The sequence below is a fragment of the Mytilus galloprovincialis genome, chromosome 7, assembly GCF_965363235.1.
Source record: "Mytilus galloprovincialis chromosome 7, xbMytGall1.hap1.1, whole genome shotgun sequence".
Lineage (NCBI taxonomy): Eukaryota > Metazoa > Mollusca > Bivalvia > Mytilida > Mytilidae > Mytilus > Mytilus galloprovincialis.
In genome coordinates this window covers 21,783,814-21,801,045 of record NC_134844.1, presented here as the reverse complement: position 1 = coordinate 21,801,045, position 17,232 = coordinate 21,783,814, and the positions used below count along the sequence as shown (strand labels likewise).

The 17,232-nt window shown below is 33.2% G+C and overlaps 1 protein-coding gene across 1 annotated transcript; it reads left to right on the top strand.

Annotated features, from left to right (window-relative positions):
* Nucleotides 1-6,987: 6,987 nt before the first annotated feature.
* Nucleotides 6,988-12,476, top strand: LOC143082542 (transcription initiation factor TFIID subunit 8-like). Its single transcript, XM_076258260.1, has 6 exons — nucleotides 6,988-7,235; nucleotides 7,764-7,862; nucleotides 10,293-10,355; nucleotides 11,012-11,136; nucleotides 11,410-11,557; nucleotides 12,233-12,476. The coding sequence occupies exons 1-6, from the start codon at nucleotides 7,097-7,099 to the stop codon at nucleotides 12,460-12,462; spliced, it is 804 nt and encodes a 267-aa protein (XP_076114375.1). The 5' UTR covers nucleotides 6,988-7,096; the 3' UTR covers nucleotides 12,463-12,476.
* The last annotated feature ends 4,756 nt before the right edge of the window (nucleotides 12,477-17,232 follow it).

Here is a 17,232-nt window from a genome sequence, read left to right as displayed (position 1 = left end):
GTGGACAGTAAACTGGTGCTTTTCAGTAATATTTTTGTTCCAAATTTTGTTCCCTACTATCTTCAATCCAATCTTACAAAAATATGAAAAGTAAAATTACACAACTACGTATCCGCAGTGCTCATTACGAGGTAGATATAATAAACCCCAAATTCCAAGAGAACAGCGTTTTTGCAAATTTTGCACTGAAGTAGAGACTGAAGAACAGTTTTTGATATATATATATATTACATGTGACACTTTGAAATGTTGTTTTGTACATAGGTGCTTGAGGACAGGATCCTGTTATGAGCCCCCCATAGTCCCTCCCCCTTATTATCATAAATCTCAGATTTTTTAATATATATCACTTATTTGTACCATATATACACTAATATACCATATTTTTACTCTAAATATGCATGTTTACTATCAACGTGAATCTCTACTATAGAGCCGGGTATCAGCGTGTAAGGACCCGCTACATACAAGGACGCATTTTCATTCTGGGATAAATACACTCAAAACCAGATGTCATGTAGTACATAGTTGAGGAAGTGTGCTTTTGTATACGGACCAACTGCTGCTGCTGCTCCGGCCAACTAAGACTTTGTTTCATGTTTATACCAGGGTTTTTCGGATGAAAAATCAGGCTTTATGCCAGTATAAGATGAACAATTTGATCATTTATAAATAATAACTTTTTCATTTAAACTAATTAATTAATTTAAACTAACACTGTATAACCATATATAATTATACAAGGTACGAAACGTCTCAGTTACAAATCAACGTAGTTACGAATCGACCAGGTACGAAACGACCAGGTTACGAAACGACATGCATTCGTAAAAAGTGTTAAATCCCGTTAATTTTTCCCTGTCAACTCGCCCCACTTATTGAAAAAAAGGTAAAATCTACTTCAATGTATAATTTTCAGGTCTACCAAGTAACCCCACTTAATTAAAACTAATCTACACAGGAGTTGGATAATAAAAAAAAAACGAAATTTATTAAACCATTATTTTTTAAATTAAATGATGTTTAACATTCTTAAAATAAAATTGCAAATTCCTTTTCGTATCATTATTGGAGAATAGCTTTATACTTGTAAGCTTAGTTATTTTTATAACATTTGAGGGATTTCAGTTAACAGCAATTTGATTTTATAGCACTTCATAGATATTGAAGTTGGGCAGGAACATATATATACAACGGGATTGCATCTTTTTTCATAAGTGGGGCGAGTTGGCACTAATAAATTCAACGTGGTTTAGGCTATTTGTTATGAGACGGACGAGTTGACAGACCTTATTTCAGCGGAATTTTAACCCTTTTCATGAGTGGGGTATGTTATCCAACCTATTTGCAATGGGATTTTACCCTTTTCATCAGTGGGGCGAGTTGGTAAACAAGAGTGGGCGATTTTTTAAAAAGTGGGGCGAGTTTGTGAAAAAGTGGGGCGAATAGGTATGGGGCGATTTTCCAGTGGGGCGATTTTCATGGATTCGTTTCGGCCACACTTCTAGTTCGTTCACATGTCGTTTCGGCCACCAACCAGTTCGACCACAGTAGTTTTGGTCACATTCTAAGTTCGAACATTCTTTTTAATGAAATTGATATTGATTGGCTTGACAGAAGTTGGTTCAGAAAGGAATTTTTCTTACCAAAAAAGTATTTTTTACAAAGTCGGATAAAAATTGCAAATAAAAAATGATATATTAAAACGGATCGTGAATAAATGTCAAGGACGTAAATATTAGTTTTAATAACGTAACGCACGCTGTTCCTACAACCCCATGAATTTTTAAAACAGAATCTTTGAAATTTCTTCCGCAAATAAAAAAAAATCAAAGCGCTGTAAGCGCTGAAGGCAGTTAACCAAAAACCAAGGCAACCGTAATTATGAAAACTGTGTCAACATTAAACATTCATATATAGTATACATTCATGTTTATCTAATGATTTATTTATTAAGGCAAATAATTTATATGTTATCAAGGTTTCAAAAGCAATGCATATATCAATGTATATTTTTTTATGGTGAGTCTGCAGTGGTACAAGTTCCTAATGATTGCAGTTGTTCTACTTGGTAGTTAACCTTGGTTTTTATTTGACTGCTAGAAGTTCAAGTTGACTTAGTATGAACATGTAATAGTATAAAATTGAGAATGGAAATGGGGAATGTGTCAAAGAGACAACAACCCGACCATAGAAAAAAACAACAGCAGAAGGTCACCAACAGGTCTTCAATGTAGCGAGAAATTCCCGCAGCCGGAGGCGTCCTTCAACTGGCCCCTAAACAAATATATACTAGTTCAGTGATAATGAACGCCATACTAATGAATGGACTGGTTTCCCTGGAAAGAAAACTGAGTTTGTGTTCTATAGTACAAAAGTTATGAGACACGAATCAGACAAATGTTCACTACAACAGGGATCAAAGGTGAGGTCTGACTGACCTGCCCATAGTAAATGTAAATGATTTGTTATTTTGTCCCATACATATGAATATATATAATTTAGGGGTGGGAATCTCAACGGTTTTCAAGTTCTCAAAAAGGTAGGGGTAGGCAGAGGATTTAGGGGGGCAGGGGGCCGCCCACCCCCTTTTTTGGGAAAAAAATGGTTGCTTATATAGGGAATCACTGAAACGTGACTGGAGCGGGCCCCCACTTATGAAAATTTCTGGATCCGCCACTGGGGGTAGGGTGACCCTAGGGACTTCCCCTACATTTCATTTTATTTGTTATATTGTCCCATACATGAATATATATGGTTTAGGGGTGGGGATCTCATTAGTTTCCAAGTTCTCTAACAGGAGGGGTAGGGTGACCCCAGGGACGTTTCATTTAATTAGTTATATTGTCCCATACATGAATATATATTGTTTTGGTGTGGGGATCTCAACCGTTTCCAAGTTCTCAAACAGGAGGGTTGGGGTGACCACAGGGACTCCCCCTATATTTTATTTGATTTGTTATATTGTCCCATACATGAGTATATATGGTTTAGGGGTAAGGATCTTGACCATTTCCAAGTTCTCAAACAGAAGGGTGTACAGTGACCTCAGGGACTCCCCCTATCTTTTATTTGAATTGTTATATTGTCCTGTACATGAATATATGGTTAAAGGGTGGCGATCTCAACGGGTTTCAAATTTCAAATTCTCAAACAGGAGGGGGTGGGGTGACCCAAGGGACTCCCCCTATATTTCATCTTATTTGTTATATTGTCCCATACATGAATATATATGGTTTAGGGGTGGGGATCTGGACCATTTTTAAATTCTAAAACAGGAAGGGTGGGGTGACCCCCAGCGACTCTTCCTATATTTCATTTGATTTTTCATATGGTCACAAACATGAATATATATGGTTAAGGAGTGTGGATCTCGACCGTTTCCAAGTTCTCAAACAGGAGGGGGTGGGGTAACTCCAGGGACTTCCCCTATATTTCATTTTATTTATTATATTGTCCTATACTTGAATATATGCAGGGGCGGATTCGGGGGGGGGGGGGGGGTGTTGCGGGCTGGCACCCCCCTTAAATTTGCAAAGCATGGGTTGTTCTCAGCTTAATAAAGAATATTCCGATAATTTTACCTCAAATTTATTTTAGGCTCGCTCTGCTCGGCGAAAATTTAAGTTTGTGCCCCTCCTAACCTAAAATCCTGGATCTGCCCCTCATATGGTTTAGGGGTGGGGAGCTCGACCGTTTCCAAGTTATCAAACAGGAGGGGTAGAGTGGCCCAAAGAATGTCACCTATATATCATATGATTTACTTACATTTAGGTATATATAATATAGTTGCATTATTTGTGAAAATAAAGAAACTTTCAGCTACTTTAATTGACCCTTCAAAATTGAGAAAAAAACTAATAACCCTTCGAAATTGCAGTAATATGTTTACACTTTAAAAGCATCTCACATGTATTATCATCATTTATCACTGATAAAGAAAATTTAGACTGTGACCATGATCATGTATATTGTTAGATATACTGTTGCCAGCTGTCACGTTGTATTGGATTTTTAAATTAAAATTTGTCAAAAAGTAATTTTGAGTTTCTGTATAAAATATTTTTCGGCTTTTTTTTTTTACATATATCTTTTGGTTTACAATTCTCGTGTTTATATTCATTTACCATGCATAGATTTATTTTTTCTGTGTAGATAAGATTGAAACAACAGCAGGGGTCCAGTTTAGCCATTGTTATGTGTTTACAATGTTGTTTTTGTCAATCAGATACGATTTTACTCGAATTTATACAATATTTGTCGGCGATTTTCTGTATAAAGCTAGCGGTTGAACAAAATGAACATCGCTGTCATGAATAATAATGATAAAAATAAGTTTTTAGCTCGTTTAATTGGAGACTTTGGTGACTTGCATGGAAGGTTTGCAAAGTAATTTCTTATTTTCTTTCAAGTGGAAGGTGACTACGTCGGGCTTAGCTAGAAACCAACTATCCTAGTCGAAATTCCGCTTGCAAAAGTGGAAGGTCGCGGACCTCGGACCACCGCTAATTTGCACACCTGCCTCCAAATTGAAAAGCTACGAAAATTTCTTTTTCTAATTTGAAATTGCCGCCAACAGCATGAACAGTTGAACTTATTATATAATAGACTATTGACGTAATTGTACTACGTATTGATGACAAACAATATCCCTACGACTTTTGCCATTTGGGAAATCTAAACTACTTGCCTTAAGAGATTTTCGGCGATTAAATATTTCATACAATTGTTCTTTGACATCTTATCTAAAAGCACAAGTCATAATGAACTACACAAGGATTCTTAATAAGCACTACTTCCTATGTGTAACTTCAAAACTTTTGGATAAATCGACGATCATTTAAGGTTTTTCTGGTCATATTTTTTGTAATCCAGAATAAAAAGTATTAAAAAAGTGTTCAATTAGTTATATATAACATAGTAGCGAGCTAGATAATAACAGAGACATATATTGTATTATATGTCTCTGATAATAACAATGGCAAGTATTTCAGCATTTATTGGGTAGAACACAAATCGAGGGCGCTCGCATAATGCAGCTTAACTGCATAAAAATGTTAACAAACACTAATTAACCACATTAAAAACAGATTCATTATATGTTTTCAATTATGTTCTTATAGCTCTAGGTCATATGCTCAAGTATTATCTAGGGGAAACCTATAACTATCATATTATCATATTAATTAATATCAACATTTTACATACCAGACAAGAGATTATATGTTTTACAATTAAGTGGTGAGACTTTTATAAAACATTGAATCTGAATGTAATGTTCTGCTACTATTTCAGGTTAATTAGGGTGAAGGTTGGCACCAGTTAAAACGTTTAAACCCGTTGTATTTGTTTGCACCTTTCATAAGTCAGGAACCTGTAGTGGTGGTCGTTTGTTGATATAGTTCATAAGTGTTTCTCGTTTCTCGTTATTTATACAGATTAGACTTTTGGTTTTCTCGGTGTTTGAATTGTTTTGCAATAGTCATTTTGGTGTCCTTTATAGCTTGCTGTTCGGTATGAGCAAAGTCTCTGTGTTGAAGGCCATTCTTTGACCTTTAAGTGTTTAATTTTAACAAATTATGACTTGAATGGAGAGTTGTCTCATTGGCACTCATACCACATCTTCTTATAATTATTAGAAGTCCATTACTCTAGTATCCAGCTCTACCTCGTATAGCTAAATTTTCTTCCTTTTTATTTCCGGCTTTCTGCTCTGTTTTTTATACATTATTTTATACGGATATTGAGCTGCTATAAAAAGCCAATTTATATGTTTATGCTTTTTAGTTTGTTAGTGTTTAAGATATTGCAGTCATTGCTGCCTGGTTCTCACCCATGTAATGCATATGAAGGTGTTTGCAGCCGTGACGAGTACCATCATGAAGTGACCTTGGAGGTCCAGAAATCTTTCTTTTTTTTAATTTTATTACATTCACATACTTTTAAAAAAATCTTATTTATTAGTACCTGAATGGAGGCTGAGCAGTGTGATTTTTATATGATAGTATGAAAATTTTTCTCTGTTATGGTGTACATATATGCCGACTTTAAATTCTTTATTCCCAAACAAACAAAAACAATTTTGGTAATAGCAATACAGATACAAAACAAACATAAGAAAAACTCAGCAATAATAATATACATGTTAAATATAAAAAAAAAAAAAGATGCGGTATGATTGCAAATGAGACAACTCTCTACAAGAGACCAAAATGACACAGAAATTAGCAACTTTAGGTCAACGTACGGCCTCCAACAATGAGCAAAGCCCATACCGCCTAGTCAGCTATAAAAAGCCCAGAAATTATTGGTCTCATTTCCTCCGCAGTGTATAGCAATTTACATATTTTTCAATACATCTCTAAAGGTGTATTTTCTATTATTTAAATAAATTTTACAGTTAAAGAAAAGGTGGAATTCATCAACTAAGATGTTACATATTTTACATTTCATGTCTTGGTATTTTTCAATGTTTTGTATATCGTCCAGTTTCTGATTAAAAACCAATGATCACTTATTCTAAATGTAGTTCACATTTTTACTTGTTTCTTTTTTTTTTGGGTGAGTAAGGTTGTGACTATTATTACACTTGATTATTATATGAGATCATCCTTGATGAGATTTACGAATTTTCTATAGATATATTTAATTACTTTCATTCCTCTGGTCAGTGTTGTTTATTTTATCATTAGAGTTTGATAATAATTAATATAACTTTTTTTTTTAATTAGGATTTTAACTTTTTCGTCTGTTTTTGTGACAATTTTTTAAAAAGTTTATCACGAGTATGTTCCTTCAGTATCTGTTTTTTTTTTTTTTTTTTTTTTATAGCTGGGTAAGATAACATCAGAGACATATAATTGTATTATATGTCTCTGATAACATTTAGTGACGTACTTTCTTATTTAGTACGTGACTAGTCGATTCATTAAACAAACTAATTTCGGTTATTAACTGTTTTCATTCGGAATGAGACCGGAATACCTCTAGACTTTACATCAGGAAACAAACATGGAAGTCAAAGTGACAACAAAAGCCCATTTATTGTTGAAAACGATCAAATAATGTAGTAATTTACATACTAACCACAGCAAAAATGGCATCAGAAAATGACCAACATGCTGTTTCATCGCGAAAAGCATTAAAAGTGGCAGTTAGTGCACTGTGTTTAGAAGTAGGGTTCCAGACAGCTGAAGAGTCAGTCATTGAAACATTGACTGAGATGCTGGAAAGTTGTAAGTTGTAAAAACTGTATGCCATTTCAATGCTTTATAGAAACTGACTGAAACAACTCCAAACGCCTTAGTCCTTTGAAGGAACAATAGCAGCAGGGAGCATGATATTGGTAAATACACCTTATGTCAAGTTATTACAATTTGTCAGACATGGACATCACAAAGGTTCCCGTAAAATTTTTGACGTCACAATAGAAAATGTTTGACTCCACAATGGAAAAATGATTGTTGTTGGATGTCAAAAGTTCAACCGGGGTATCTTTAAATATGATTTTTTTTTTACCCTGTTTAACTATATACTAAAAGTCTTTGTTGTATAGATCCAAGATCTTTTACTGTGCTTTTTTAGTGTGGATGTCAAACCGATCAGTCAAGAACCTTACCTGGGCCATTGGTGTATTACCTACATTATTTGTATTTGGATAATATTTTTATTAAACCTAACATAACTAACATTACTTACAATGACTTAAATACTATTAGAGAATACCATGATATTTATAGGAACTCCTTTATTTTTACTTATAGTTTTAATGGAGCTTGGCAGGAGTACACAGGCCTTTGCAGAATTAGCTGGCAGAACAGAAGGAATCATGACAGATGTTATAATGGCTTTGATTGAAATGGGTTTGTTTTATATATTATGTATGATACATGGTTATACATATATAGATGTAGGTAGATGTGGTATGAGTGCCAATGAGACAACTCTCAATCCAATTAACAATTTATAAGTGTAAACCATTATAGGTCAAAGTACGGCCTTCAACACAGAGCAGGGGTGTGGAAATATTTGTTGTGAGCACTTGTCCCCGGGCAAGTGGAACCTAAAATTTTACTTGTCCGGAAAAAAATTTACTTGCCCTGATGATCCCAATAAATATTGAAGTATTTCTTGTTAGCTAATATATGATTCTTACTTAGCACTGTTGTGCATCACAAACAAATGAAATCTATTTTGTTTATATATGTGTAAAAAATTAGGAAAGTACTAGGAAATGGGTTGACATCAATGTGACAGAACACTAACAGCAAACCAACCAATGAAATGACATGTAAAGGACAATTTTGCAGCAGTTTTTGAATAAAAATTGTAGCCAGTAGGTACATATACTAAATTTGAGGACAGTGATTGAAGAAATTTAAAATAAATAATAGATAAACTATTGATTTTGTGGTGTTTCTCTTAACTGACACACTTGTTTTTTTCTTGATTATTTATTATTGTCTTGATGGGCAATTAAAGCGTCCCTTTCATTTTCCACTTTGACAACAAATAATGTTGACCTTTCATCTATAAATAAGACTTCATCTATAAATAAGACTTCATCTATAAATAAGACAAAAACTTAATTTATTTTCCGAATTTCCATAGATAGCCAGGGGCAATCTGATATCCACGATGTCTGAATTTCTCGCTTCCGTTTTTTTTTTTAAAATACTCTGTGTCCTCCATTTGCATTTAAGGTTTTCTACTCGACTCATAACTCTTTTTGTCTTGCTTGCCCACCTTTTTATTAAATATTTATCAATCTGAATCTCGATACGAAATTTAAAGAAATGACACTTCCGGTAAATGATGGATAAAACATCTTGCCCAACAAGGGCCCATGATTGGTTTAATAAATAATGTCTAATGTCTAATGTCTAATGTCTAATGTCATAGTCGACGATCCCGGGTCAATGGACAAAGCCAATGCAATGTTACGCGACTCGGGTTCGCATACTTATTTTTATTAATTCTGATAATCGATATATTTCTGGTATCATGTTATCGTCATGAACATTGATGTTTTAACTTGCTGAACATTGGTTTCTTCATCATACACTTTATACGTTTTGAAATTAATTTTATAGTTTTGTTGGATTTGAACTTTGTCTTGTATATTTTTTTACTTGTCCACGGGCAACCAAGACAAAAATAATTACTTGTCCGGTTGTTCAAATGTACGAGTCGGGCGAGTCGGGCATAGCATTTCCACACCCCTGCAGAGCTTTGTCTCACAAGGAACTGCAAGCTACAAATGTAAAACCATTCAAACGTGAAAACCAATGGTCTAATCTATATAATACAAAAAAAAATGTTATACCCCTGCAAAGTTTGGGGGTACATGTATATAGGAACCATGCTGTCTGTTTGTCCATACCAACTTCACTATTCTTTATTTGATTTATTTCAAACTTTGTAGATTAATTGATCAGGATATGCAAGCATCACCATTTGAAGGATTTTTCATTATGTTTGGAATATCCATGACTATGTCAGAAATGTTTACCCTTTTTAGAAATTATCCTGTCCTCCTTCATGGTTTGTCATATCTATATGAAACCTAGTACATTTTAAGATTCTAATATGCAGATTCAACTTAACTTCACCTTCATTACTCATCATTACTCTCTGTCTGTATGCATGTATGTCTGTGTGTCCCATAAAATAAGGTCACAATTTTCTCAAGAACTACCATACACTTTATAATAATATATATTCTAACACATAATGACCATGAGATCTTGTCACATACATCTAGGGTAATATAAATCTGAGCTTACTTTACACAAGTGATATTACATAACTATAACTCAAACTACATGTATATACATTGTAAAAACACCAGTCTAGATACATGTATTACAATATATTATTAAATCAGTGGAGGAAAGAGACTGCTAAAATATGCCTTTAACATCAAATTAATTAAATGACTAGGTCTTGTATGTAACTACATCAAAGAAATATTCCAGAATGAACTGTTTAATGTTGGAAGATTTTATCAAGATAGATATATACGAGTACGGTTAGAAAAAAAATATAACAGCTCCAAGGATGGATGATAAATAGGATGCAGACTGCAACATTGACATATGAAGAAGTTTAAAACTCTTTTCTTTATCACAATCAGTAACCTAACTAAAGATACATAGAAGAATGTCCAATTAAAATCTGTTCAGGAAGAGCTCTTTACTCTATGGTACCAGTATTTTGTTGAAAAAATACCCATACAAAAGAGATAAATATAAATTTTTTATCCATGTATAAATTTATGTTTGCATTTTTAGGTCAAAATATTCATGCATTACCAGGGCATGCAAAAAGAACAAATAAAACAGTATTTCTCCCACGTAAGTTTTTCAAGACAGACATGTTTTACACAATTGCATATATCATGTATATTGCACAAAATAGTCCAAGTGTTTGATAAAACAAGAGTAATAAATTACACCAAAATGATATCTTAGTGAAAAAATCTCAAGGCTACAAATAGTTTTCTAAATGTTCCTTTAAATTTCAAATAAAATTTTTGATTTCAATAAAATTGGTACTAGTTTCTTACCCAGTATTCTCTCTTTTTGGTATAATATTTTCAAATATAGCAATAATTTAATTGTACAATCTAAAATGGAAGAAGTTTGTTATTTGCATAATTCGACCTGAAAATTTTTGAAAAATGTATTCAAATTGAAAAAACTTTTTATGGATAGTCAATTTCAGTATCTTAAAAATCTTGATTGTTGTCAATTGCAGAGTTGATATTGGCATTATTTTTACTTTAATATTGTTGTAAAATTGACATGGATTTTTCTTTAGCATTGATCTTAAAACTTTAAAATATGTACACGTATATGACAAGAATATTTTTAATAAACCCTTTTGGCAAAATTACCATAACCAAACATTCTTCCTAAGAGTATGTTAATTGAAGTACTACAGTATCCAGCAGTGAATTTGAACTAGATACACTTATTGAATAACATATTTTGTCTGGGTTTTTTTCCAGCGGCACACAGTGCTCCACCACCCAATATTAAGATGTTACAGACAGGAGATCGTAGAGAGCATCCTTCACACATACCAGATCATCTACCTCCATTTCCTGATCCTCATACATACATCAAAACTTCTGTAAGTTATACAATTGGAAAATGATATAGAATTATTCTTAATGTTTCTGTAGGTAGTGTATTTTGATGCAATTTTATTTCAACAAATATTAAAAACTTAGCTCCAAACTGTACAATGATATTTGTTAAAATATGAATAAGAAGAGATGTGGGATTCAGATACATGAAGCTGCAATCCAATGCAATTTAAAAAAGTTTTAAATAAATAAAATAAAGATCACCAGTTAATCTTATGCATTTTGTTTTCATGTAATTTCATCCCATTCTTTTGTAGACAAAAAAAGCTCCAATGAGTGAATATCAAATGATCAGAGAGAAAGCAGCCTCTCAAAAACGTGATGTAGAGAGAGCATTAACAAGATTTATAGCTAAAACAGGAGAAACTCAGTCCTTGTTTAGAGATGATACAACTACATATCCTTGTAAGTTTTGATTTGATGCTGTATTGATTTATAACTTTAAACTAAAAATGTCAAGAAAATTATGTAAGGCTATTTTACAGGTGTTCAAATATTTGACACCACACCTCCTCAAATATGCACAATACTGTACACTTTGTAGACATGAACATAAATTGGATTTTTTGTTGTTTCAGTACATGCTAGTTTGTTGCTTTTTGTGTGAATCTGCATATATTAATTTAACAAGATATGTGTTACCTTGTTTCAATTTCTAATCTTTGCTTTTGTTTCAATTTTAAATCTTTGCTTTTGTATAATGCATTTGCTTAATTTTATAAAATGGTATTCAGCTTTTTTTTTTACTACTGTGCAAATATTCTGTATTTAAGTCACTGCAATGCATCTTATTTTTTAATGGATTCTTCATTTTTGTGTTTAGCACTTTTTACAAAACTAGGGGCATTATTTATTGATGACTTTATTACAAGTACATGTAGAAGGGGAAGATCCAAGTTTTACAAAATTGGTGGTGATGTGTGTTTGTGTTCTACGCTCCAAAAATAAATTGCTTGCAAAAATTGGTTGGTTTATAGTAGTTTAAAGATTTTCATAAAATCAGCAAACTAAAAATGTCAACTCCAGCTAACTTTGTGAACAGTATCAAATCTGTAGTTTTCCAAATTGTTTCTATTTCAGTAATTGCAGTTAAACCTATGCCTTTGCCATATTTGAATGCATTGCTTCCAAAAGATCAAGATCTAGATTCTCAAGATCAACCAGAGACCACAGCAGTTAAAAAACGCAAGAGAGCACCAGAACAGTCTGAATTAGTGGGAGATAACCCACAAGGAGTTGATACAGATTCTATAGACAATCCATATTTGAGACCAATGAAAATTGCCAAATTCAAGAAAAGATTAAAATAGTTATGATTTTAAAATGGTGTTATTCATACTTTCATATTCTTCCTCCAACAGTATTAATCTTGAGGTTTCTAGTAGTATTTTCATTGTATTGGTGAACAATTTGTTCATCCTGCTAACTTATTTCGTGGCCTATATACATGTATATAAAATTAAGAAGATGTGGTATGATTGCTAATGAGACAATTCTTTAATACAGACCGAATGACACAGAAATTATAACATGAAGTTTGTATGGGGCATAAAATCTCAATACAAAACGGTAAAGTTTGAGGTTGAAACCAAATTTAATATATTCTTTCAAAACAATTGAATAAATTTCAGTTTTTATCAAAGAACTGCTGATTATTTTTTTACTTTTCTGTTTTGAAAGTTTTCATTTGTTCAAAGACTTCACTCAAAAAATATTTTATTGTGGTGTCTGCCTTGCTTGTTTACTTGATTACTCTGGAGTTAAACAGTGATGCCTTATTTCATATTCCTTTTAAGCTCGCATAGAATATCTTGTCAGTTCTCGTTTGGTATTGCTATAGGATCACATCTGATTGACACCGACTGATATATGTGGTAATTTAAGACTATAAATCTGGCTCTCCTAAAGCACTTTGCCTAAATAAGTTGGAATCTTCGTTTCTTAAATATTTCGAAATTTATCAACAGAATTTACAAAAGGACTTTAGTATGTGGTAAATCTTTTCTACTTTCCTGAGATTACCAGGTCTTTACTTCCCATGTGCAACACTACAGTGTTGAAAATTTGAGCAGTAAATGCTCATCTTCTAGAAAAAGTTAAAAAATTGAAATGTCAAGGTCAAATAAAACATGCCAGACTGAAATGTACATTGTTAAATATTTTCATACACCAAAAATAGTTGACCTATTTACATACAGTATCAGAAAAATAGACCAAAACACAAAAACTTAACTTTTAACCACTGTACCATGAAAATGAGGTCACGGTCAGATGACAGTCACACCTGCCAATTGGGCATGTACAGCTTACAATCATTCCCAAACCCCATATATCACGGGTGTCATTCGGTTTATCGAGAGAAATGGTCGTGAAAGAATATCCAACGGCGGTCAAGTATTGAGAGACGATCGTGAAAGTTCTGGTAACGGATCGTGAAAGACATTTAATGTATATTCTAATTCAAATTCTTTGAAAAAATCGCTTAATTTTCAAAACGCGGAACAAATCCTAACAAAAAAATATGTCTGTCAAAATGGTTTAACTTTCTCAACATAACTGTGAAAGAAGATAAAGAAAATATGAAGCACTTTTTGAAAAAAACACAAAAGGCGCAATGCGTGTCTATGAAATTAATTACAAATAACACCCTTTTTGTACCTATAATGGTCATATTTCAGAATATCATGATATATTTGAAATTTAATCTTTGGTGTATCTGATAGTACAGTAAAATTATAGTATGTTCTTCCATTAAAAGCGTTAATTTGTTTATGAAAACCTTGAATTTGTTGAATTTCCATCAAACTTGATCGTGAAAGATCAGGCAACGTATTATTTCGATCGTGAAAGAAAATGCGTGACCAGACTTAATACTAGTATTCAGAAATCAGTATTTCTTTTACCATTTGATAAATCTGCAAGTGGTTGAAGCCTGTAACTATTTTGATAAGGATGAACATTACAGCTAGAATGAAATTCAAAACAGTGTGGCTGTGGCCATTGATTGACACATTAAATTCATCCATTGATTGGGACAATTTAGGTGAACGTTTATATGTAACGACCACTGCTCACTATGTACTTTTTAAAGACACTTAAACTATGGGGTCACCAAAGGTTCTCAACACCTTAATAAAGTAATTCGAAAAATTAATCAGAAATAACACGATGTTTTGATTTATATCAATTATATAAATCAAAACATAAAGTTTATTCCTGATTAATTTTTCGAATTATTTTATAATTAAAGGCGTTAAGAAACCTTTGGTGACCCCACAGTTTAAATGTCTATCGTAGGTACGTCGTGAACAGTGGTCGTTACAGACAAACCTTCACGTAAATTGTCCAAGTCAATGGATGAATTTAATGTGTCAATCAATGGCCACAGCCACACTGTTTTGAATTTCATTCTATTATCTTTTTTCTATTAAACACTTCACCTTGAAAGTTAAAAAAAAAACAACAACTAATCTATACTTTTAAACGAGAAGACCTCATTTTGTGTGTCGCTTCTCTTCCTTCCACAATAAATCAATCATCATGCCTCCGTGTTCTATAGGTAACATGTATAGTCGCATTTGTCATCCATTCTTAGGATTATTCAGATTGAGTTATTTTGGGAGAAAAACGACAAAAAAGGAGTCCGGATATGATTCCGTCATCAGACTAAATTTTAGTCATGGATAAGACTTCCGGTTTGAAACATGCACAAATACACCCAATCGTACGATAGATTACAAAAATGAAAAATAAATAAGCCAATTAGAGCGTTCTCCATAACATGGTGTTTAGATCGCAAGAACCCCAACTATTATACCTCCTTATAGAGGACAATTATTTTTTCGCGTTTATCTACATGTAAATTACGATTATATTACTTTAAATATAGAGACTGTCTGTATTCTGTGTACTGTTTTCTTTGAAATGTTTACTGTTTAAGGGGTCTTACCAGTTGCATATCTATCAAAATAAGTAAAACATGTGACACAAGTACAACCAATCGTATGATAGATAACAAAAATGAAAAATAAATAAGCGATTCAGAGCGTTCTCTATATCATGGTGTTTAGATCGCAAGAATCACACCTATTATACCTCTTTAGAGAGGACAATTATTTTTCGTGTTTCATATCATGGTGTTTAGATCGCAAAAACCACAACTATTATACCTCCTTAAGAGAGGACAATTATTGTTCGCGTTTATCTACATGTAAACTACGATTGTAATACTTTAATATATAGAGACTCTCTGTATTCTGTCAGGGACTTTCTATGTTAGTATAGAAAGTCGACCTCGATCACAAACTTTAACCTGAAGCGGGAGAAACGGATGGACAACCGACCAAACGAACGAACGCACGGATGCACAGACTAGAAACATAATACCCATAAAAGGGACATACAAATTTATTGTTGAAAGGAAAAAAAGTGATTTGGCAAAAATGAAAGTAATGTAGAGATTAGAGGGAGGCAGGACCTTTTTCGAGGCGTCGGGATTTGGTGTTTTTAAGCTCGGGATTTGGGGATTGATCCTTACGGGATCCTGGAATATATTTTTCGATTTCGGGATTTCGTGATATGAATTTCTTTCAATTCTGCATCTCGGGATTTCATTGTTTTAAGCCCGGGATTTCGGGATCAGGACCCCTCCGACCACCCCTCAAATTAGCCTTAGTCGGTCTTGGTCATTTATACAAGATTCATATCCTACCATTGGAATGTTAATAAGGCTCTTCAAAGAAAAAGCACCGATGGATTGTTCTAGAAGCATATTTTATAAGACTAATAATGGTCCATATATAAGAAGTTACATTTATTTCATGTTTGAAACGGTGCAAATTTTTAATTTGATTTGACTTTTACCAAAAGAAACATTGTAGCAAAGGAGAAGAATAATTGAATTTAACAGAAAGGAAACAAATATCGGACTTTAGGGAGAGGGCTTTTGATACATTTTGTGAAATTATCCATACATAATATCTTTTACAAAGAATCATCCTACAACAGTTCACAAGTTGTATATGCCCGCGATTTCGCGGGTGTGTTCTAGTAACGTGTTTAAATAAGTGAGCAAGATTCAGCTCTGTGAATCAGTCTAGTGCACTTCAGGCAGACCGACTCTAGTCAGCCAATAATATGGATATGCAACGTTTAACCCAAAGTGTTATCCATCAAACAAAAAATCATAGCAAAAACAGCACATTTCATGTGTAATTTGGAATTGAATGATAACCAACATTTTGTAATGTCTTGTTTGCTTTACTTATGATAGTATATTTGTTGAACGTCTATAATATCAAGGGTTTTACTAGAAGTGTCAAATGCGCTTAAGATTGTCAATGTTTCATAAAAAAGGTCAAGATCAGATGAACCATGCCATACAGATCTCTACAAATATCCCGTACACCAAATAAATGTGTTCCGATCCTTACAGTACCTTAGAAACTGACACATGTAAAAGTTATGCTTGGCCAATTAATTTGGAACATAAGGTCAAAAGTATATGAACCCTGACCGACAGCCAGACATAGACATCTTACAATCATTCAATAAATCAAACACAATTGAAGTCATCATGGTCAATGAAACATGCAGACAGACATGTACACCATACACGAAACACCTTGTCGCTTTAGCATACAGGTATATATTCAAAAAGCCAAACAACATAAAACAAACATTGCCGAATGATGCATGATAATGAGTTCAATGTTAGTTGAAACCTTGCACAAGTCGAAAATGTACACCTTACAATCATAACAACAGACAGTTATCCTAAAGCTTAACGAATCCTCGATACGGACTTGACCACTAAAATGAATCTTCATCCATGAAATGAGGCAAATTCAGGGTCAGGTGAATCCTGTCTGACGGACATGTAGTTTATAGGATGCAATATACAAAATGTGGGTATCCTATAACTCGTGATAAGTGAGTACTTCACATGACAATAAAAAGCTTCATCCTGCAATCATCCATCTATTTTACAAACACCATGTTCACAAATGCCCAAATAATAATTTTAATGTATTTGTATATTCGTGTGTTGCTTCTGTAACGTTATCTGCATCTTCAACCTC